General features: G+C 38.7%; 1 protein-coding gene and 1 non-coding gene across 2 annotated transcripts; one reads left to right on the top strand and one right to left on the bottom strand.

The window, feature by feature from the left end:
- Positions 1-2,523: 2,523 nt before the first annotated feature.
- Positions 2,524-4,340, bottom strand: Myf6 (myogenic factor 6). The gene is made up of 3 exons (XM_070036853.1): positions 3,822-4,340; positions 3,416-3,506; positions 2,524-3,160 (listed from the first exon to the last, which is right to left on the bottom strand). Exons 1-3 carry the CDS (start codon positions 4,338-4,340, stop codon positions 3,042-3,044), a joined length of 729 nt encoding a protein of 242 aa, XP_069892954.1. The 3' UTR covers positions 2,524-3,041.
- Positions 4,341-14,045: 9,705 nt separating this feature from the next.
- On the top strand, positions 14,046-14,154 carry LOC138806664 (U6 spliceosomal RNA). Its single transcript, XR_011365950.1, has one exon. It is a non-coding gene; the product is annotated as a U6 spliceosomal RNA (small nuclear RNA).
- Positions 14,155-15,435: the final 1,281 nt, after the last annotated feature.

Below are 15,435 nucleotides of genomic sequence, written 5' to 3'. Positions count from 1 at the left end.
CATGCATGCAAGGCAATCACTCTACCACTGAGCCACCTTCCCAGCCCAAAGTTGCTTTTTAAAATATAGATGTATATAAAATATATCATTGATAGAAATATACACCTCCTCACACATACTAAATTGTGTAATTTCATTGGTAAATGATTTTTATCATATTTTAAAAATGCAATTGCTGCTTCAATTTGGAGTTCACTAGCTATCTACTATTGAGAAGAAGCTTATAAAACAAAACCTGTCAAAGAGAAACATGTCATTCTGAAGGCTATATAAAATGTTGCTGGTTAATTTTCCAAAGCTTTTCTTTCCAGAGTTCATGGTGCTTGAGGACAAAAGTCTGTAGTCATTGATAATGGTTGGCTCTCAATCTTGGCTTTATAATTCAGCAGATGGCAGAACCCATCTATTGCAAGAGGACCTCTTCTCTGACATAGAAGGAACAGTAGTACCTCTCCCACTGGATATCCCAGGATAATATGAACGCAGAAGTTGCTAAGAATGGCTCATTCATGTCGAGCATTGTAATAAATGCCTCACTCAGCAAGAGCCAGAAAAGTCTAAAGGAACTATGGTCTTTGATTGACTAATAACAAATAAAGAGAACTGAGAACTGATATTTACTTCATGCCCTATTTTAGCTTAGCAGTTCACATGTGTTTTTTGTTTTTTGGGGTTGTTTTTGGAGGAGGTTCAGAACCCCAGAAGTCAGGTACCCATCAGAAGTCCCCCCACCCATCATTTATAAATGAAGAAACTGAGAAGGAGCAGGGTCTAGCTCAGAGTCTCACAGTAGCATCCTGGATTCCACCTAGGTAACAGGCCCCACAGACACACACAGGCTCCGCAGTTACCACCACTGAACGCCCAGCTGCTCCTCTCAAATCTTTAAAAGGGATTATATGTCAACAGTTTTCTCTAGGAAGTTTTCTGCATTCAAAAGGTATTTCAGAAACTTAAACTATTCATAGCTAAAAAAAAAAACCCAACAAATATAAACAACAACAACAAAAATGATTGAGTATACTAAATCCCAAATCCCAATTCAGAAATGTTCCAAAATCCAAACTTTTCAATTTCCTCTGTTCTATATTCTGGAGTATTTTCCATCTGGGAGGTTGTCTTGTTTTTTGTTTGGATTAGGGTTAGTCAACCATAAATTCTATGCAAAAACTTCAAAAATATAGCAACCTCCCAAATCGAAAACCTTTCAAATCTAAAACATTTCTAGTTCTGGGCTGGGAAGGTGGCTCAGTGGTGGAGTGCTTGCCTTGCATGCCTGAGGCCCTGGGTTCAATTCCTCAGCACCACATAAACAGAAAAAGCCGGGAGTGGTGTTGTAGCTCAAGCAGTAAAGTGCTAGCCTTGAGCTGAAGAGCTGAGGGACAGTGCCCAGGCCCAGAGTTCAGGCCCCACGTCCTACCAAAACCAAAACCAAAACCCACTTCCACGTCCAAGAACAAGCTATAGCAGGCATAGCTTCGTGCCTGTAGAGGGCGCTGTCTGTGGCGCTCTCTTAAACAGTCCTTGGGGAGTTAGAAACAAAGCTGGACCTAGAAATACTGAATTGGGGTGGACTTTTACATATGCAAGGTAAAGACTAGCTGTGGGAGCAGAGGAGGAGAGAAGAGGTTTAGGGAAGGAGTGATAGTACCGTTTACAGAACTAAGAGAAGTAACAATTCAACAGGAATGAATCACTTCTCTCCTCTTCTTCACTTCCAACTGTGATTCTTGGTGGTCGCTTCTTCCTGAGGTTACAGGATAAACAAACCTGGCACACGTTGTAAAACCCTCATGATGAGGAACTCCTGGGGCTTTCAGCCTCTCTAGGGCTTTGCTGTTTGGCCCAGCTAAGAGGTTTCATGTGTGTTGTTGTTGCTTTTTCCTCTCAACCATTTAACCCTTCAATCTCTTGAAGCAGCCTTCCCTTCAAAGAAACCCACTTCAAGAGACGGATTGCTCCTTCTTTTATCTTTGTATTTGAAAAACATGCACAAGCCAAAGAGGCCTTGAGCATAGTCCAGTGGGCTAGAAATCAGTCTAGTTCAACAAAACTGAGATGACCAGTAAAATGTCTGGGCACTCCAGATTCATGCTGGTAACTGCCTGGAATACCAACTAAGAGTTAAATTAGTTGAATATCTTTTAGGGGTTAAGAAAAAGCAACTTTTTTGTTTTGCTTTTTCTAAAGCAAGGTTTTAGTGTATTGGAAATTCAATGGTAAACCTGGGGGAAGGAAATCTCACCCAGATCACCAAGTCTAGAACTGTAGGAGGAAGAAAGAAATCTTGAAGAAAATTCAGCTTATTCCTAGATACTCTTCCCTTTCAATCACAAATGTGCGATCTCTGTGAAATGTTAAAGTGTTCAGTTTAAGCCAAAAGAAAGTAACTATTTTCCCGCTTTAAATCAACCTGAAAGAAAACACCCCACTATGGGCTTAGATGGTGCTTAAATTAAAATATGGCTTTTCTTTATTTTTTTTGTACATGTCCTCAAAACATTTTTTTCTAGTTGAGTCAAATTAAAGCCAAGTTCATCTATATAGAAACTCATTCTTCATATTACAAAGCCGGGTTCCTCACGCATTTTATATACAATACATCATCCCACATTTAAAATATATTCCTTAGGTTTTACATAAAAAATAAAAGTACTAAGACTATTTACAAAAATATATTAAATACCACTAAAATGAAACGTTCTCACTTGGCTTCAGACAGGAATGGACTTCTTTTGCATAGGGCACAAAAGGATCTGCTTAATAAATTACAAAACCACAACAGACCAAATCTGGCTGCTCTTCCCACAGCACTCAGTTCTAAAAAGAAATAATTAAAAAAAAAAAAAAAAAAGCTCGAAAGCCCGAAGGCCTTGTTCATTGGAGTTTGCACAACAGTTTCTTTGTGAATTATGCTTCCTTTTTCAAAAGCTCCAGGGTCTGGGTTTCCTAAATTTGAATACAATATGACCTAATCAAAATAATTAGGTCGAGAAGAGGTGGGGGTGGGGGCGGGGAGGGAGTCTTCCTGGTGCGTGGAGTTACTTTTCTACCACCTCCTCGGCGCTGGGCAGCTTGCGTTCCTCGGAAGAAATGCTGTCCACGATGGAAGAGAGGCACCGAAGGCTGCTGGAGGCCGACGCATCGAGGCTCGCTGCTCCTGAGCACAGGAGAGAGAGAGAGACAGAGAGACAGGGACAGAGACAGAGCGAGACGAGAGACAGAGGCAGAGAGAGACAGAGAAGAGTCCAAAGACATAAGAAACCCGTAGCTCTCAAGAGAACAAGGGGACAGCGCGCAGGGCCTTGTGTTCTAAAGGCGCCCTTCCTGCAAAGAGCTCCCGCGAGCTCCTCTGCGTCCCACCCTCCCGGGATGCTCTACTTGGGTAGCCTGGGGGCCCTTTGTGTTCATTTACCTTCCTTCGCTGTGATCAGGAGCCCCCTGGAATGATCCGAAACACTTGGCCACTGGGAGCTGCAGGTGCGCAGGAAATCCGCACCCTCAAGCTGGAGTGGGGGGTGGGGGGGGGAGAAACGGAATCCAACAGATTAGGAAAGAAACAAATTGCCCGGGAGAAGGGGTGGGCAGGGGGTTCCTAGGAGTGGCTCCCCTACTTCCTTGGGCCTGGTACGTATTTCCTGCCTATGGCAGGGACTTAAGTTTTTCTTGGGTCACTGGGGGTTCAGGAAAGAGGGAGCCCCAAGGGGCGGGCGAGAAATGGAGGTGGGGGGGAATGGGAAGAGACCCGCAGCTGGCGGTGAAGGCCGCGTCTAATCTCTCTGCCTCTGCATTTCCCTGGCTCGGAGGCCATCTGGGCTTACAATTTCTTGCTTGGGTCTGTAGCTGAAGGGGTCCACCCCTAGCTCCTGCATTTTCTCCTGCTGATCCAGCCGCTGCAGCAGGTCCTGCAGCCTCTCAATGTAGTTGATGGCGCTCCTCAGAATCTCCACCTTGGGCAGCCTCTGGTTGGGGTTGGGCACAGTCCTCCGCTTCAGTGCCTCGAAGGCCTCGTTAATTTTCTTTAACCGCCTCCTCTCGCGCAGAGTGGCAGCTTTCCGCCGGTCGGTGGGGGCAGATTTTCTCTTGCAGGTCTTACAAGCCCAGATCAGACACTGGCCGGGGCAGTGGGGAGCCTGCAGGCCTGGGGGTGCCAGTACGTGTTCCTCTCCGCTGCTGTCGCTCCCCGCTTCAGGGGGCAATTGGTCCTGGCAGGGGGAAAGGGTACCCTCACTCCCTGGGTACAGAGGAGAGCCCTCTGCCACTTCTAAGGGCTGCAGAGTAATGTTTTCTCCATCTAAATAGAAGAAATAGGAACCCGTTTCAAAAAGGTCCATCATCATGTTCTTCTCCTTGGCCTCTGACTCGATCTGAACAGGGTGATGGACGCACGGACCCAGAGGAACCACCCAGATGGCATTTAATTAGTGCGGTGACATAAGTCGACCCGGCTTTATATATAGTAGCTCCTGAAACTCAATCCAACTTTTAGCTGTCATGAGCATCAGTCTCCCAACCCGATTACAACCAGCGCTCTCTAGAACACGGAGCTTGAAAGAGAACTGAGAGCTGTCACCTCCCAGACTGAGGTGACGGTCTCTACGAAGAACAGGTTAAAACAAAATACCTGCAGAGAATCGTGTAATTTAACGCTTCCATTTTGGCCAGTTTAGAGCTAACCTGCTTACAGGACAACTTCAAAACAACCGGGGATTAACATTGCCCCGCTCCCCTCTCCCCCCCCCCCCCCAGGCTCATCTGAGTTCTAAGTATAGAATCATGATGAAAGATGTCAAAGGCCATAGCCCTTGCTCCAAAATAGCCTGCTTCATATTTGCAGACTGGTTCAGCTCTTTTCTCTATCCTGCTTATCCAAAAGATGTTAGTCTTCTGATTAAAACCATTACAGTTCTTCAAAGGTTAGACATGACTTTCAGGCATCAGCCTCAATAGAAGCAGGTAATTCTCTTTCCTCTTTTTTACTATGACTGTAAGATGATTTGGGGATTGGAAGGGGTGGCCCACGGGTGCTCACATCTCATGTGACTGTATGAACCTACTTTCTAGATTCTTCTATAAAAAAAAACCCAACAACAACGGTCTTACCTTCCTTGACTTTCTTCCACAGTGGAGTGCATATGAAGTCAGGAGTGAGATGGATGATGGGACACAATTCATGTACTACTAACTCTTCTTTAAAACTAGTTTAATAAGAACAAGACACAGGACAGCCACACAGGGATGCGCCTTCCGCTCCTGCCAGGCACTTGCTTCCCTTCTGCATTTGGGTGGGCACACTTTCCATTTTCATTCTCACTAGCACTGACTCCAAATAATTTGGTTAATAGGATTCAGGAGAGCAAGGTAGTAACCAAGACACAAACCGGAAGTTGATTCATGTATTTCAGCTCGTCTGTGGCCCACAGTACAGAACCAAGGGCCTAAATTCCGAAGAATGCTCTTCGAGGTTTGTTAGGCTGATTTCTGTTTGTATGTTCCTGAGAAGTACTAAGTCTTGCCTTCAAGATAATAGTGGTTGCTTCACTGAGTGTTGGTAAGGATTTAATCGATATCCATGTGATATAACTCATATAGCGTATATAGCTTTTGTAAGGATTTAATCGATATCCATGTGATATAACTCATATAGCGTATATAGCTTCTTGACGAAGATTAGTTATTTATAGCATGAAACTATGCCAAGTTAAGACCCATAGTCATAAAGGAAATAAAGCACAGCTGTTGGAGAAGCTCATCTCCTCCCTCCACCTGCTTGGTCGTTTCTCTCTTCCTCCATCTCTTCCTCCCCCTTTATTTGATTTTTTCTCCATTGCAACTCTGGAAGAATGCCCTTTCCTGACCACTTGCGGTGACTGTCAGCTTGGTTTTTTTGCCTTTATAGTTCCTACCTACGAAATTAGATAAATGGAAAACATAAAGTTTTATTATTCTACCTCTAATACAGATGATTTTAGGCTATGTTACCTATGTTTTTTTAAAAAAATATAAACATGTATATAAACATATGCAGTGTATGTGTGTGCATATATAGAGGGTGAAGAAAATACAATGATCAATTGTCAGATAATTTAAAAGCTAGTTAAATATTTAACTCAAGTTTACTCCAGAAGGTGATTGTTCAAAATATCCATTGAGCTATAGGCATTAAGTTTGGAAATTATTGACTGGCTGTTAAGTTTTGGATATTGTGTGCCATATAAATCAAGTCTTAGGTTTGGGAATGTCAGGAAGCATAGGAAGGTTTAATGAGGAGCCAACAGTATTTGTGAGTGGGTGCTTGGGTGTATGTTGTGTATGGGTGCATGGGTGTATGTGTGTGTGATTTTCTTCCACTTTCACCACTCTCCTGGTGTTAAAATCAGCAATGAAGACAGCAGACAGAAAGCTCTAGTTGAATATAACAACATTGCTATACAAAATTGAGTTTGTGCTGATAGCCATAGTTTATTTTTCTTTTACAGATATGAGACCATTTGAAAACTTATTTTTTAGCCAATAGAAATATTTAGCCCTATTGATCAAATAGGACAATAATAGCTAACTTTTACTCATTTGATATTTGTTACCTAGTAGGTGTCAGAGAATGTCCTAGGTGCTAAAGATAAAGCAGTACAATACTAATTTTTAATTAGTATTTTAATGGAATTAGAAGCTAGAGGGATGAATGAAATTGATAAAGGGATAAAAAAAAAATCGGAGAAATTGCCCTTGAATTGGGATATGGGAGGGTAAGAAGATAACTGGTTTTTAGTCTGTGATAACTAAGCCAACCCTAGTATCTCAAATCCTATACTTCCATCCATAAAATTGGTATTATGAAAAATCCTGTCCATAATTTCAAGGTTTATCATGAAGATGAACATTGAAAAAATGTGAAATCACTTAAAATATAACACATTTTGGGAAGCAGATAAGTTGTAGCTAGATAGGAGGAAGTTCTGCTATGATATTGCACAGCAGATGACTACAGATAACAGTAATGCAATGTACTTGTCTAAAAGTTACAAGTAAGGAATTTAAGTGTTTAAAGAGTTATGCTGAATTTGATTTAAACATTATACATAGTATAGATGTATCAAAATACCACATGGTGAAGCTAGGAATGTGGCCTAGTGGTAGTATGCTTGGCTAACTAGCATGAAGCCCCGGGTTCACTTCCTTAGTACCACATAAACAGAAAAAGCCAGAATGGCACAGTGGCTCAAGTGGTAGAGAGCTAGCCTTGAGCAAAAGAAGCTCAGGGAGAGTGTGCAGGCCCTGAGTTCAAGCCCCAGGATGTATGTATGTATGTATGTATGTATGTATGTATGTATGTATGTATGTATGTGTGTATGTGTGTATGTGTGTATATGTATATATATCACATGATTATGGACATACTATATAATATGGGCCATGTTTGGTTTGTGTATTAGTTAAAGTAAATTCAAATATTTGAGAACTAAATAGATTCAAAAGATCTGAGAATGTAGCCTAGTGGCTAAGCTCTTCCCTTGCTTATGCAAGGCCCTAAATCAAATCTCTAGCAAACAAAACAAAAAGAAAACAAAGTTTAATATAAAATTTGTAGCACACCGTATAATATGCTTTTATTACTGAAATTATTTGGTACAAATTAAAATTAGGTTAAAATAAAGAATTCTGAAGTTAGTTAAATATTTGAGGCACTAATATTCTTTGATTTCCTGCTGATTTCAGAAGATATGAGCTGAGTTACATTCAGCCAGTTTGCACCTTGAGACCCGGATATATAATGTGAAAGTTCTCCCTTTCCAAGTTATTTCCTTTATTAATATGTCACTATGAGCAAATCAACCAGCATAGAAATATAGAAAAAGAAAATTCTAAAGAAGATTCTAAAATGGAAATAAAAAAGCTTTAGGGACCAGATAAGAGTTGTCACTTAGGTGATGGCAGATTTTTGTGGTATAAAGTCAACTTTCACTTATTATTCCTTATTAAATTACAAATCCTCTTTCTCAGTATGTTCTAGGATTCAAGCCAGAAAAATTGATATTAGCATTCGGCCCTTCCCTTTCTTCCCTTTGTTGTTGTTGTTGTTGTTTTGGAGGTTGAGGGCAGAAAGTTGAAGATAACAAGAAAATGCCAGATTGCCAGATAACCATCCTTTCTTAGATCAGATCAATGGGGAAAAACAAACAAAAAACACAGAAAACAACAACAACAAATACTGTGGTTCCAAACAACAAGCTAGAGAACTCTTGGAACTCAAGCTGCTTACAAAATATGAGATGTCTGTAATTGCAGTTGCGTTATTTCTCAGCAGAACTGGAGAGACACAAATCTTGACAAGTGGTCAAGACAGTCTGATGTAATATTTCAAATTTCCCAAGTTATAGATAGCTAAAACACGCTTTGAAAAGCTACAGGTCAGACTGGGAATGTGGTCTAGTGGTAGAGTGCTTGTCTAGAATGCATGAAACTCTGAGTTCAATTCCTCAGTACCACATAAAGAGAAAAAGCCGGAAGTGGTTCTGTGGCTCAAATGGTAGACTTCTAACCTTGAGCAAAAGAAGCTCAGGGACAGTGCCCAGGCCTTGAGTTTGAGCCCCAAGACTGGCACAAAAAAAAAAAATACAGGAAAGGCAAATAATTGTAGTCTAATCAATAAAACCAATACTAGGACCTAGAAAATCTGAAAGCCAGTTATAGAACTGAATGTTTTTAAATTGTTTATCACCATATTATTCTTAATTGTATTTTTGTATCATTAAGTAGTTGTACAAAGGGCAAGCATGCCAGTTTCTAATTACAATTAAGTTTCAGCCATTCTTCACTATGTGCTCCAAGTCTCAGTTTTATAAGGGATGAAATGGAATAAGCAATACATATACCATAGGCTTCTTGTTAGCATGAAATGAAATAATATTTGAGTCCACAATACGAAATACTCAACAAGTATTGATGCCTTTGTCAACTCAGAAGCCTCATAGTGAACCCGTTGTAAACCTTAATTTTCCACAAGGAGTTTAAAATAAATGTGAATATTTATTTGTGTTGATATCAAAATGAAAATATGGAAGCTAATGACTTTACTAATAGTGTTTCACATCCGATGCCTTTGTTAATGTTTTGGTTTACTGGGGTGGGGGGGGGGGAGGGACATCAGCTAAGGGTCACAAGAGTGCTTACAAGTTAGGGAACTTAAAGGAAATGAGTACCATTTTCTCAAAGATTTTAGCAATTAAAAGTTTCTGCTGAATGGAAATTCTGCAGGAAAGAGGGACAGAAGTTAATGAGATATTGAGTTCTATTTCTGAGGAGCAAAGTTGTAGTTTCTGGAAAAACATGTATGTTGAGATAGTGTTGAAGTAGGAGAAAGCTCAAAGAGTAAATAAATGTAGAAACAAAGATGAAGGTTTCTTAGCAACTGTTGAAGAGATTCGTGGATTATTTCTAGGGGATCTGACTATATTGTTAAATAGTTGGATCCAAAGAAAGTGATTCCATTCATTAGCTGAGATGCAGAACTGAGGGCCAGACTGAAAATGATTGCATTTTTCCCAGATATGAAAAGAGAGAGAAAATAAAGAAAAGGAGGTAGGGAAAGGAGGAAGGAAGGGAAAGGAAGAACAATAGGATGAAAGGAAGAAAGACAGACAGGAAGGAAGGAAGGAAGAAGGAAGGAAAGGAAGGAAAGAAGAGTGAAGAAAGAAAGAAAAAGAAAGAAAGAAGGAAGGAAGGAAAGAAGGAAGGAGAAGAGTGAATGAAGAAAGAAAGAAAAAGAAAGAAAGAAAGAAAGGGGGGTAGAGTTGGAAGAAAGTGATGGTAGGGGAAAAATAAAGGAGGGTGTAACAATGCTACATAGAAAATGTACCCATTACCTTGCTCATGTAACTCTAACCCCTCTGTACAGGATCTTTACAATAAAAATATCTATTATAAATAAATACAGATGTAAAAAAACATGCATTACTGTGCACAATTTTTTGTGGTAAGAATACTTAAAATCTAAAAAAATAAGAAAAGAAAAAGAGAGGGAGGGAGGGATAGAGGGAGAGAAAGAGAGAGGAGGAAGAAAAGGAAGGAGGAAAGGAAAGAAAAAGAAAGGAAAGGAAAGACACTAGAACTCAGACTAGCTTCTGAAGAGCTGCTCAACTAGTAAGGGTGGTAAGTGGCCCTAAAAGTTCTAAGGGGAAGGAACGTCAGCTGAATGAAAAGTAGCATTCAGAAAAGGTCGATTAGTATTTCAAATTTGTGGTTGCTAAGTAAGTAATACAAACCCTGCACCTGTAATTTACCTAATCTACATTGTGCCTGGCGATTTCCAAACACTGTGGTAAAAATCGTTTTTCACTTTGATTGACAGAACATTTGAGTCACTTCAGGGGACAAGGAGAAAAGACCATGAGGAGGAAAAGGAAAGATAGTAAAGTCAAGAGCTCGGCCTGCAGTTTCTAGATGATGGTAGTGAGACTAAATGGGGCTTGGCAGGGACTGGAAAGGTGAAGTCACTTCAATTGAAAAGCTTATGTGTAGTGCAGTCCTAGGAGCCATTTTGTCTTCCCTCTCTCCCTACATTGCCATACAATAGTAACATAAGTTCCACAAAAGCACTTGTGTTCAGTTTATACACTAGCCTCAAAAGGACACATGAAGACTGATGCTGCTAAATTCTTTCGAGACATACGTTCCTGGGAAGGAGTCAGTGAATACTCCTCTAGCTGAGATATCTCATTCCTTGGTGCAAAATAATGTGATGTCTTCTGCATAATTTAGTATCTCCTATATCACTCTCATCCCTATTTCTGCATGATGAGTAAAATCAATGGACGATGAGAAGTTTTCAAGTCACGTGAACAGCTAGCATAGGCATGTTTACGACTGAGTAGGTATCAGGGGTCTGGACCCACCCCCCAGAAAAACATCATAGATACGTGCATGAATTCTCATAAATATGAATAATATGTAGAATACAGAATAAATATGTTTCTTTTCAAGTGGGTAACAAATAGGTTTTATTTTTAAACATACAGCAGACTAAACCCAGCTCTGCCATATGTCAATCATTTGACCTTGAAAATACTTTGTAACCTCATTAAGTTCCATTAACTAGACAAATATAAACCACATCATTTTGTAAGGTTATTTTTAAGGTTAAGATAATTTTATTGAAGCCGTATATGAGGTTGAGAACATGGCAGATATTGAACATAAACCAGTATTGAGTTATTTAACCTGTACTTGAAAGGAAAAAAGCATTCATCTATTTAATCACCCCAATAAATCAAACTCTTCTGATTTATATATGAATAAAATTCAGTTTAGTATTAAAAAATATAAATTTCCTACTATATGCTTTTAATTTAACTCTAACATAAAATGCAGTTCCTTTTTATGTAAAATATTACATAAAATTTATATCATGATATAATGTCGAATACAACTAGTCGAATACAACTAGCATTTAAAAGCTCTAAGATACATGGAATTGTCTCTTGATATTGTTTAAAATCTTTGTAAAATAAAATGAATTAGGATATTAACATGATCCAAGTTATAGAAGTGCCTAGTGTTGTGATCCTGCTAAGCTAAACAGATGTCTCTAGTGTAGAATGGTCAGCCAAATATTTTGTTACTGCCCTCCAACTGGTTGCTTATGACATATTGCCCAAAGTGGTTGGCACTTTAAGACCTTTGTCAGGGTCTACTGTGATAAATAGCCACCACTGTACAAACACATGATTCTACCATGTCTCCACAGCAGCTCAAAAAAGAATAGTTGTCTAACTAGTGATGCATTTATATCTAATTTTTCCCCCAAACCAAGATATCTTAGAATCTGGATAATACATGTTAGTCTTGAGGTAAGTAATAGATTCCAAGGATTATAGTATATTTAAATTGCATATAATCTGGAAGTTTTTAATTACAGGCACCATGTGTTCACATAACAATCACAATTCCACATCTGGGCTAGATGGTGAGATATCAGAAAGGCCTTGTTGTATGATTTCACAATAGAAGTGTCATTTTTATTAAACCACTGAAATTCATTTTTAAAATTTTCATATATTGAACATACAGGTTATCACAGGATGAAAGCATCTTCAATTATAGCAGTAGATGGTATTTAAAAATTGCTACTCTTCAAAGGAGGAGGCTGCAATGCTTGGTAAGAAATGTACGCATTATCCTGCCCATGTAATTGTAACTCCTCTGTACAGTATGTTCACAAATAAAATTAAATTTAAAAAAATTGCTACTCTTAAGTAGACTAGACTAGAAATTAACAATGTATAAATATATTTTTATTTTGAATATTTATACATGTTATTCATCTCTGAAATTAAAACTCAACACAGGCCCAGTAGAGAAATGCTTCCATAAAAGCTCTTCATTGAATCTTCACAGTGTTTTACCAAATAATTTTATTTATTTATTTTTTGCTTGAACTCAGGGCCTGAGTATTGTCCCTGAGCTCTCTTGCTCAAGGCCAGCACTCTACCTCTTTAAGCCACAGCTCCACTTCCAGCTTTCTGGTAGTTTACTGGAAATAGGAGTCTCATGGACTCCTGTGAAAAGCCTGTGTTGGCTTTGCACCACCATCATCAGTTCTCAGCCCTTTGAGTAGCTAGGATTACAGGCATGAGCAGTTGGCACATGGCCAACTTTGTCTATTTTAAAGAAGTAGTAAGTTACATAGATAATTATCATTAGCCAACAATCATGTAATATGAGCTAGCCCCTGGCTTTTATAGCAATGATTTGTATAATCAAAAAAGTTCTTGATTCTTTTGATCATGACAAGAAGAATAATCATCTGGGGTCCACATAGGTTATAAAAGTGTTTATTCAGGAATCTAGTGAGTAAATTAAATTTATTTTCTGTTGGATATCCTAAAGGGTCAGGTTTGATTGTTGAGGGCTAAGATTCAGACTTGTATTCTCTCTTATTAGGGAATAATATTTTGACCTTTGTTTGGCCACTCCTGGGGCTTCAATTCAGGGCCTGGGCACAGTCCCTGAGCTTCTTTTGCTCAAGGCTAGTGCTCTACCACTTGAGCCAGAGCTCCACTTTCAGCTTTTTTTTTTTTTTTTGGTAACTGTGGAGAGAAGAGTCTCACAGATTTTCCTACCCAGATTGGCTTTGAACCATAATCTTCAGATCTCAGCCTCCCGAGTAGCTAGGATTACAGTCCTGAGCCACCAGTGCCTGGCTGTTTTACCTTTCTGTCATTCTTTTATTATTATTTTTTGCTAAGTCTATGTTAATTGTTCTAAGGATTTTCACCATGGTGTTTCACAAATGCATAAACTCACTGATAGCTATTCTATTATTTTAACACATGTAATGAGAAGCAGAAGAGGAAAAGATAGTCTAGTTCAGCACATTTATGGTAGAATAATAGTAGTGTAGAGAGTACATTATCCAAACCCTAAATCACACATTGCTATGTGTCCTATTTTTTGCCCAGTCTGTTCCATATACTGTAGTTACAAGGACAGGATCAAGTTGACAAGGAGCCCATCAAATAGAAGGTATGTGGGATCAAAACGGGATTCTCTGAACCTCTAATGCAATGGTTCAGCCAGGGACCAGTGGCTCATGTCTATAATACTAACTACTCAAGAGGCTCAGATCTGGTGGATCTCAGCTTGAAGTCAGCCTGGGCAGAAAAGAAAAAGTGTGTAAGATTTTATATTTGATAGTTAGCAAAATACAAGTCTGGAGGTATGGTGCTAAAACTAGACCACCAGTTGTGAGTAAGAAAATCAAGTAAGAGCATGAGTTCAACCCTGATATGGATACACAAACATTAATATCTCCTCAGGAGTCTTTTCCAATTAGAATTAGACAGGCATCACACATTTTGAGAATATTATACTCTTGAATTATTGAGATTTCTAAATGTATGTGTGATCAATGATGCTAAAAAGGAAAATAAAACAGAAACAAATACTGATTGAATCTATTTGGATAAAAAAGCGCATGGATAAAAGTATTCTAACTTCTTTTCAAAGACTGATTGTCCTTGAAAAGTTCAAAAGTTGCTTATAACTTAGTGCTGGCTTTGGCAACACATAGACTAAAAATTGAAAAGATCATTGAGAAAATTAGCATGGCCCCTGTGTGAGGATTGCATGCAGGTTTGTGAAGCATTCTGTGTGCTAAAACATTCTCCGTAATTTATATAAGGTGAAATAGGACAAACTTCAGTATAAATGTTTTAATATATTGGCTTATTAATATGACTTAATTCTTAAAGGTTTTACATTAATCATGTTCATTAATGGCTCTTAAAATATGGATGGAATATACTTCAAATTTTTAACCAGTTTTAATTATTCTTTTAGTCAGAGTTAATAATCAGAATAAAAAGAAACAAATTTTACTTTTATTAATATCCATGTAGTAATTGACAGGTTGGAGAGTGTTCATTTCTAATGAGGCTACTACTGAAGAAGTTGAAAAAGTTATTTTATTTCCAATTTTTAAAGTTAATTAGAAACAATTTGGTTTGGACCTAAAAAGAAACACGTTAGCTAAGGGTAGAATTTCTGAATTTGTTCCCAAGAAAAGACAATCATATTCTACTGGAAATTAACAAAGTAAGGGCTTCTCTGCCCATAATAAAGCATTTCTTTCTGCTAAATACTTTAATGGGGACTGTGACAAGCGTGACTCCTAGGGCAGATATTTGTTCAGTATGGTTTTCTTTCCATATAAAGACTGTATTATATTTTCATGGTTCCTAAACTCTACTCCTCACATCCAAAACTTGGGGTTAACACCAACTGTCCATTTTTACACGTGTTCATTAACTTCTTTTCAATAGGAATATTCTCTTTGCTCAGCTGTTATTATGACAATTTAAGATTTTTACAGACTTCTGATATAGCTCTTTCTGTGTTCAGAGGACGACATAACAACTGGGACCTACGATCTCTCGCAGGGTCAGCAGTACAATTTGCCACTTGTTCCTGACACACTCTCAGAAAGTGATACTTTAGCTTGACTTCATAAAAAGTAAAAAAGAAAAAAAAAGCAAAAGGTAAGTAGTTCTCTTCATCAGGCCTTAATGGTCATGGCAGCAGTAAATCCACACTGATGCTTCATTTTCTAACCTGTCTCCTTCCACACACCTGTCCTGGTACATCCAATAGATTCCTGGTTATAGACTGCATATATATTAAAAAGCTCCTTTTTTACAGTTCTCTGGTTGAGAACTGTATGTGTGCAGCTCATCTCATAGCTAACTAACGGATGGCTCGCCAGCAAGAGAGATTAATCATTGTATCTTTTTGTGAAGTATGGTCCACTTCACTAATTTTTATCGCAATCAGGAGAGCCCCTCATTTTAAGGATTAGTAGGCATTAAAATGACTAGCATCAGGAATCTGTACAGAAGTGCGTAATCTTCGTGTTGTAATCATGTGAAGCTGGACCGTGAA

This window comes from Dipodomys merriami, unplaced genomic scaffold (genome assembly GCF_024711535.1).
Source record: "Dipodomys merriami isolate MVZ:Mamm:240054 unplaced genomic scaffold, mDipMer1.0.p SCAF_10, whole genome shotgun sequence".
Taxonomy (NCBI): Eukaryota; Metazoa; Chordata; class Mammalia; order Rodentia; family Heteromyidae; genus Dipodomys; species Dipodomys merriami.
The sequence above is the reverse complement of the archived record's forward strand: the minus strand, read 5'-3'. Positions and strand labels throughout refer to the sequence as shown.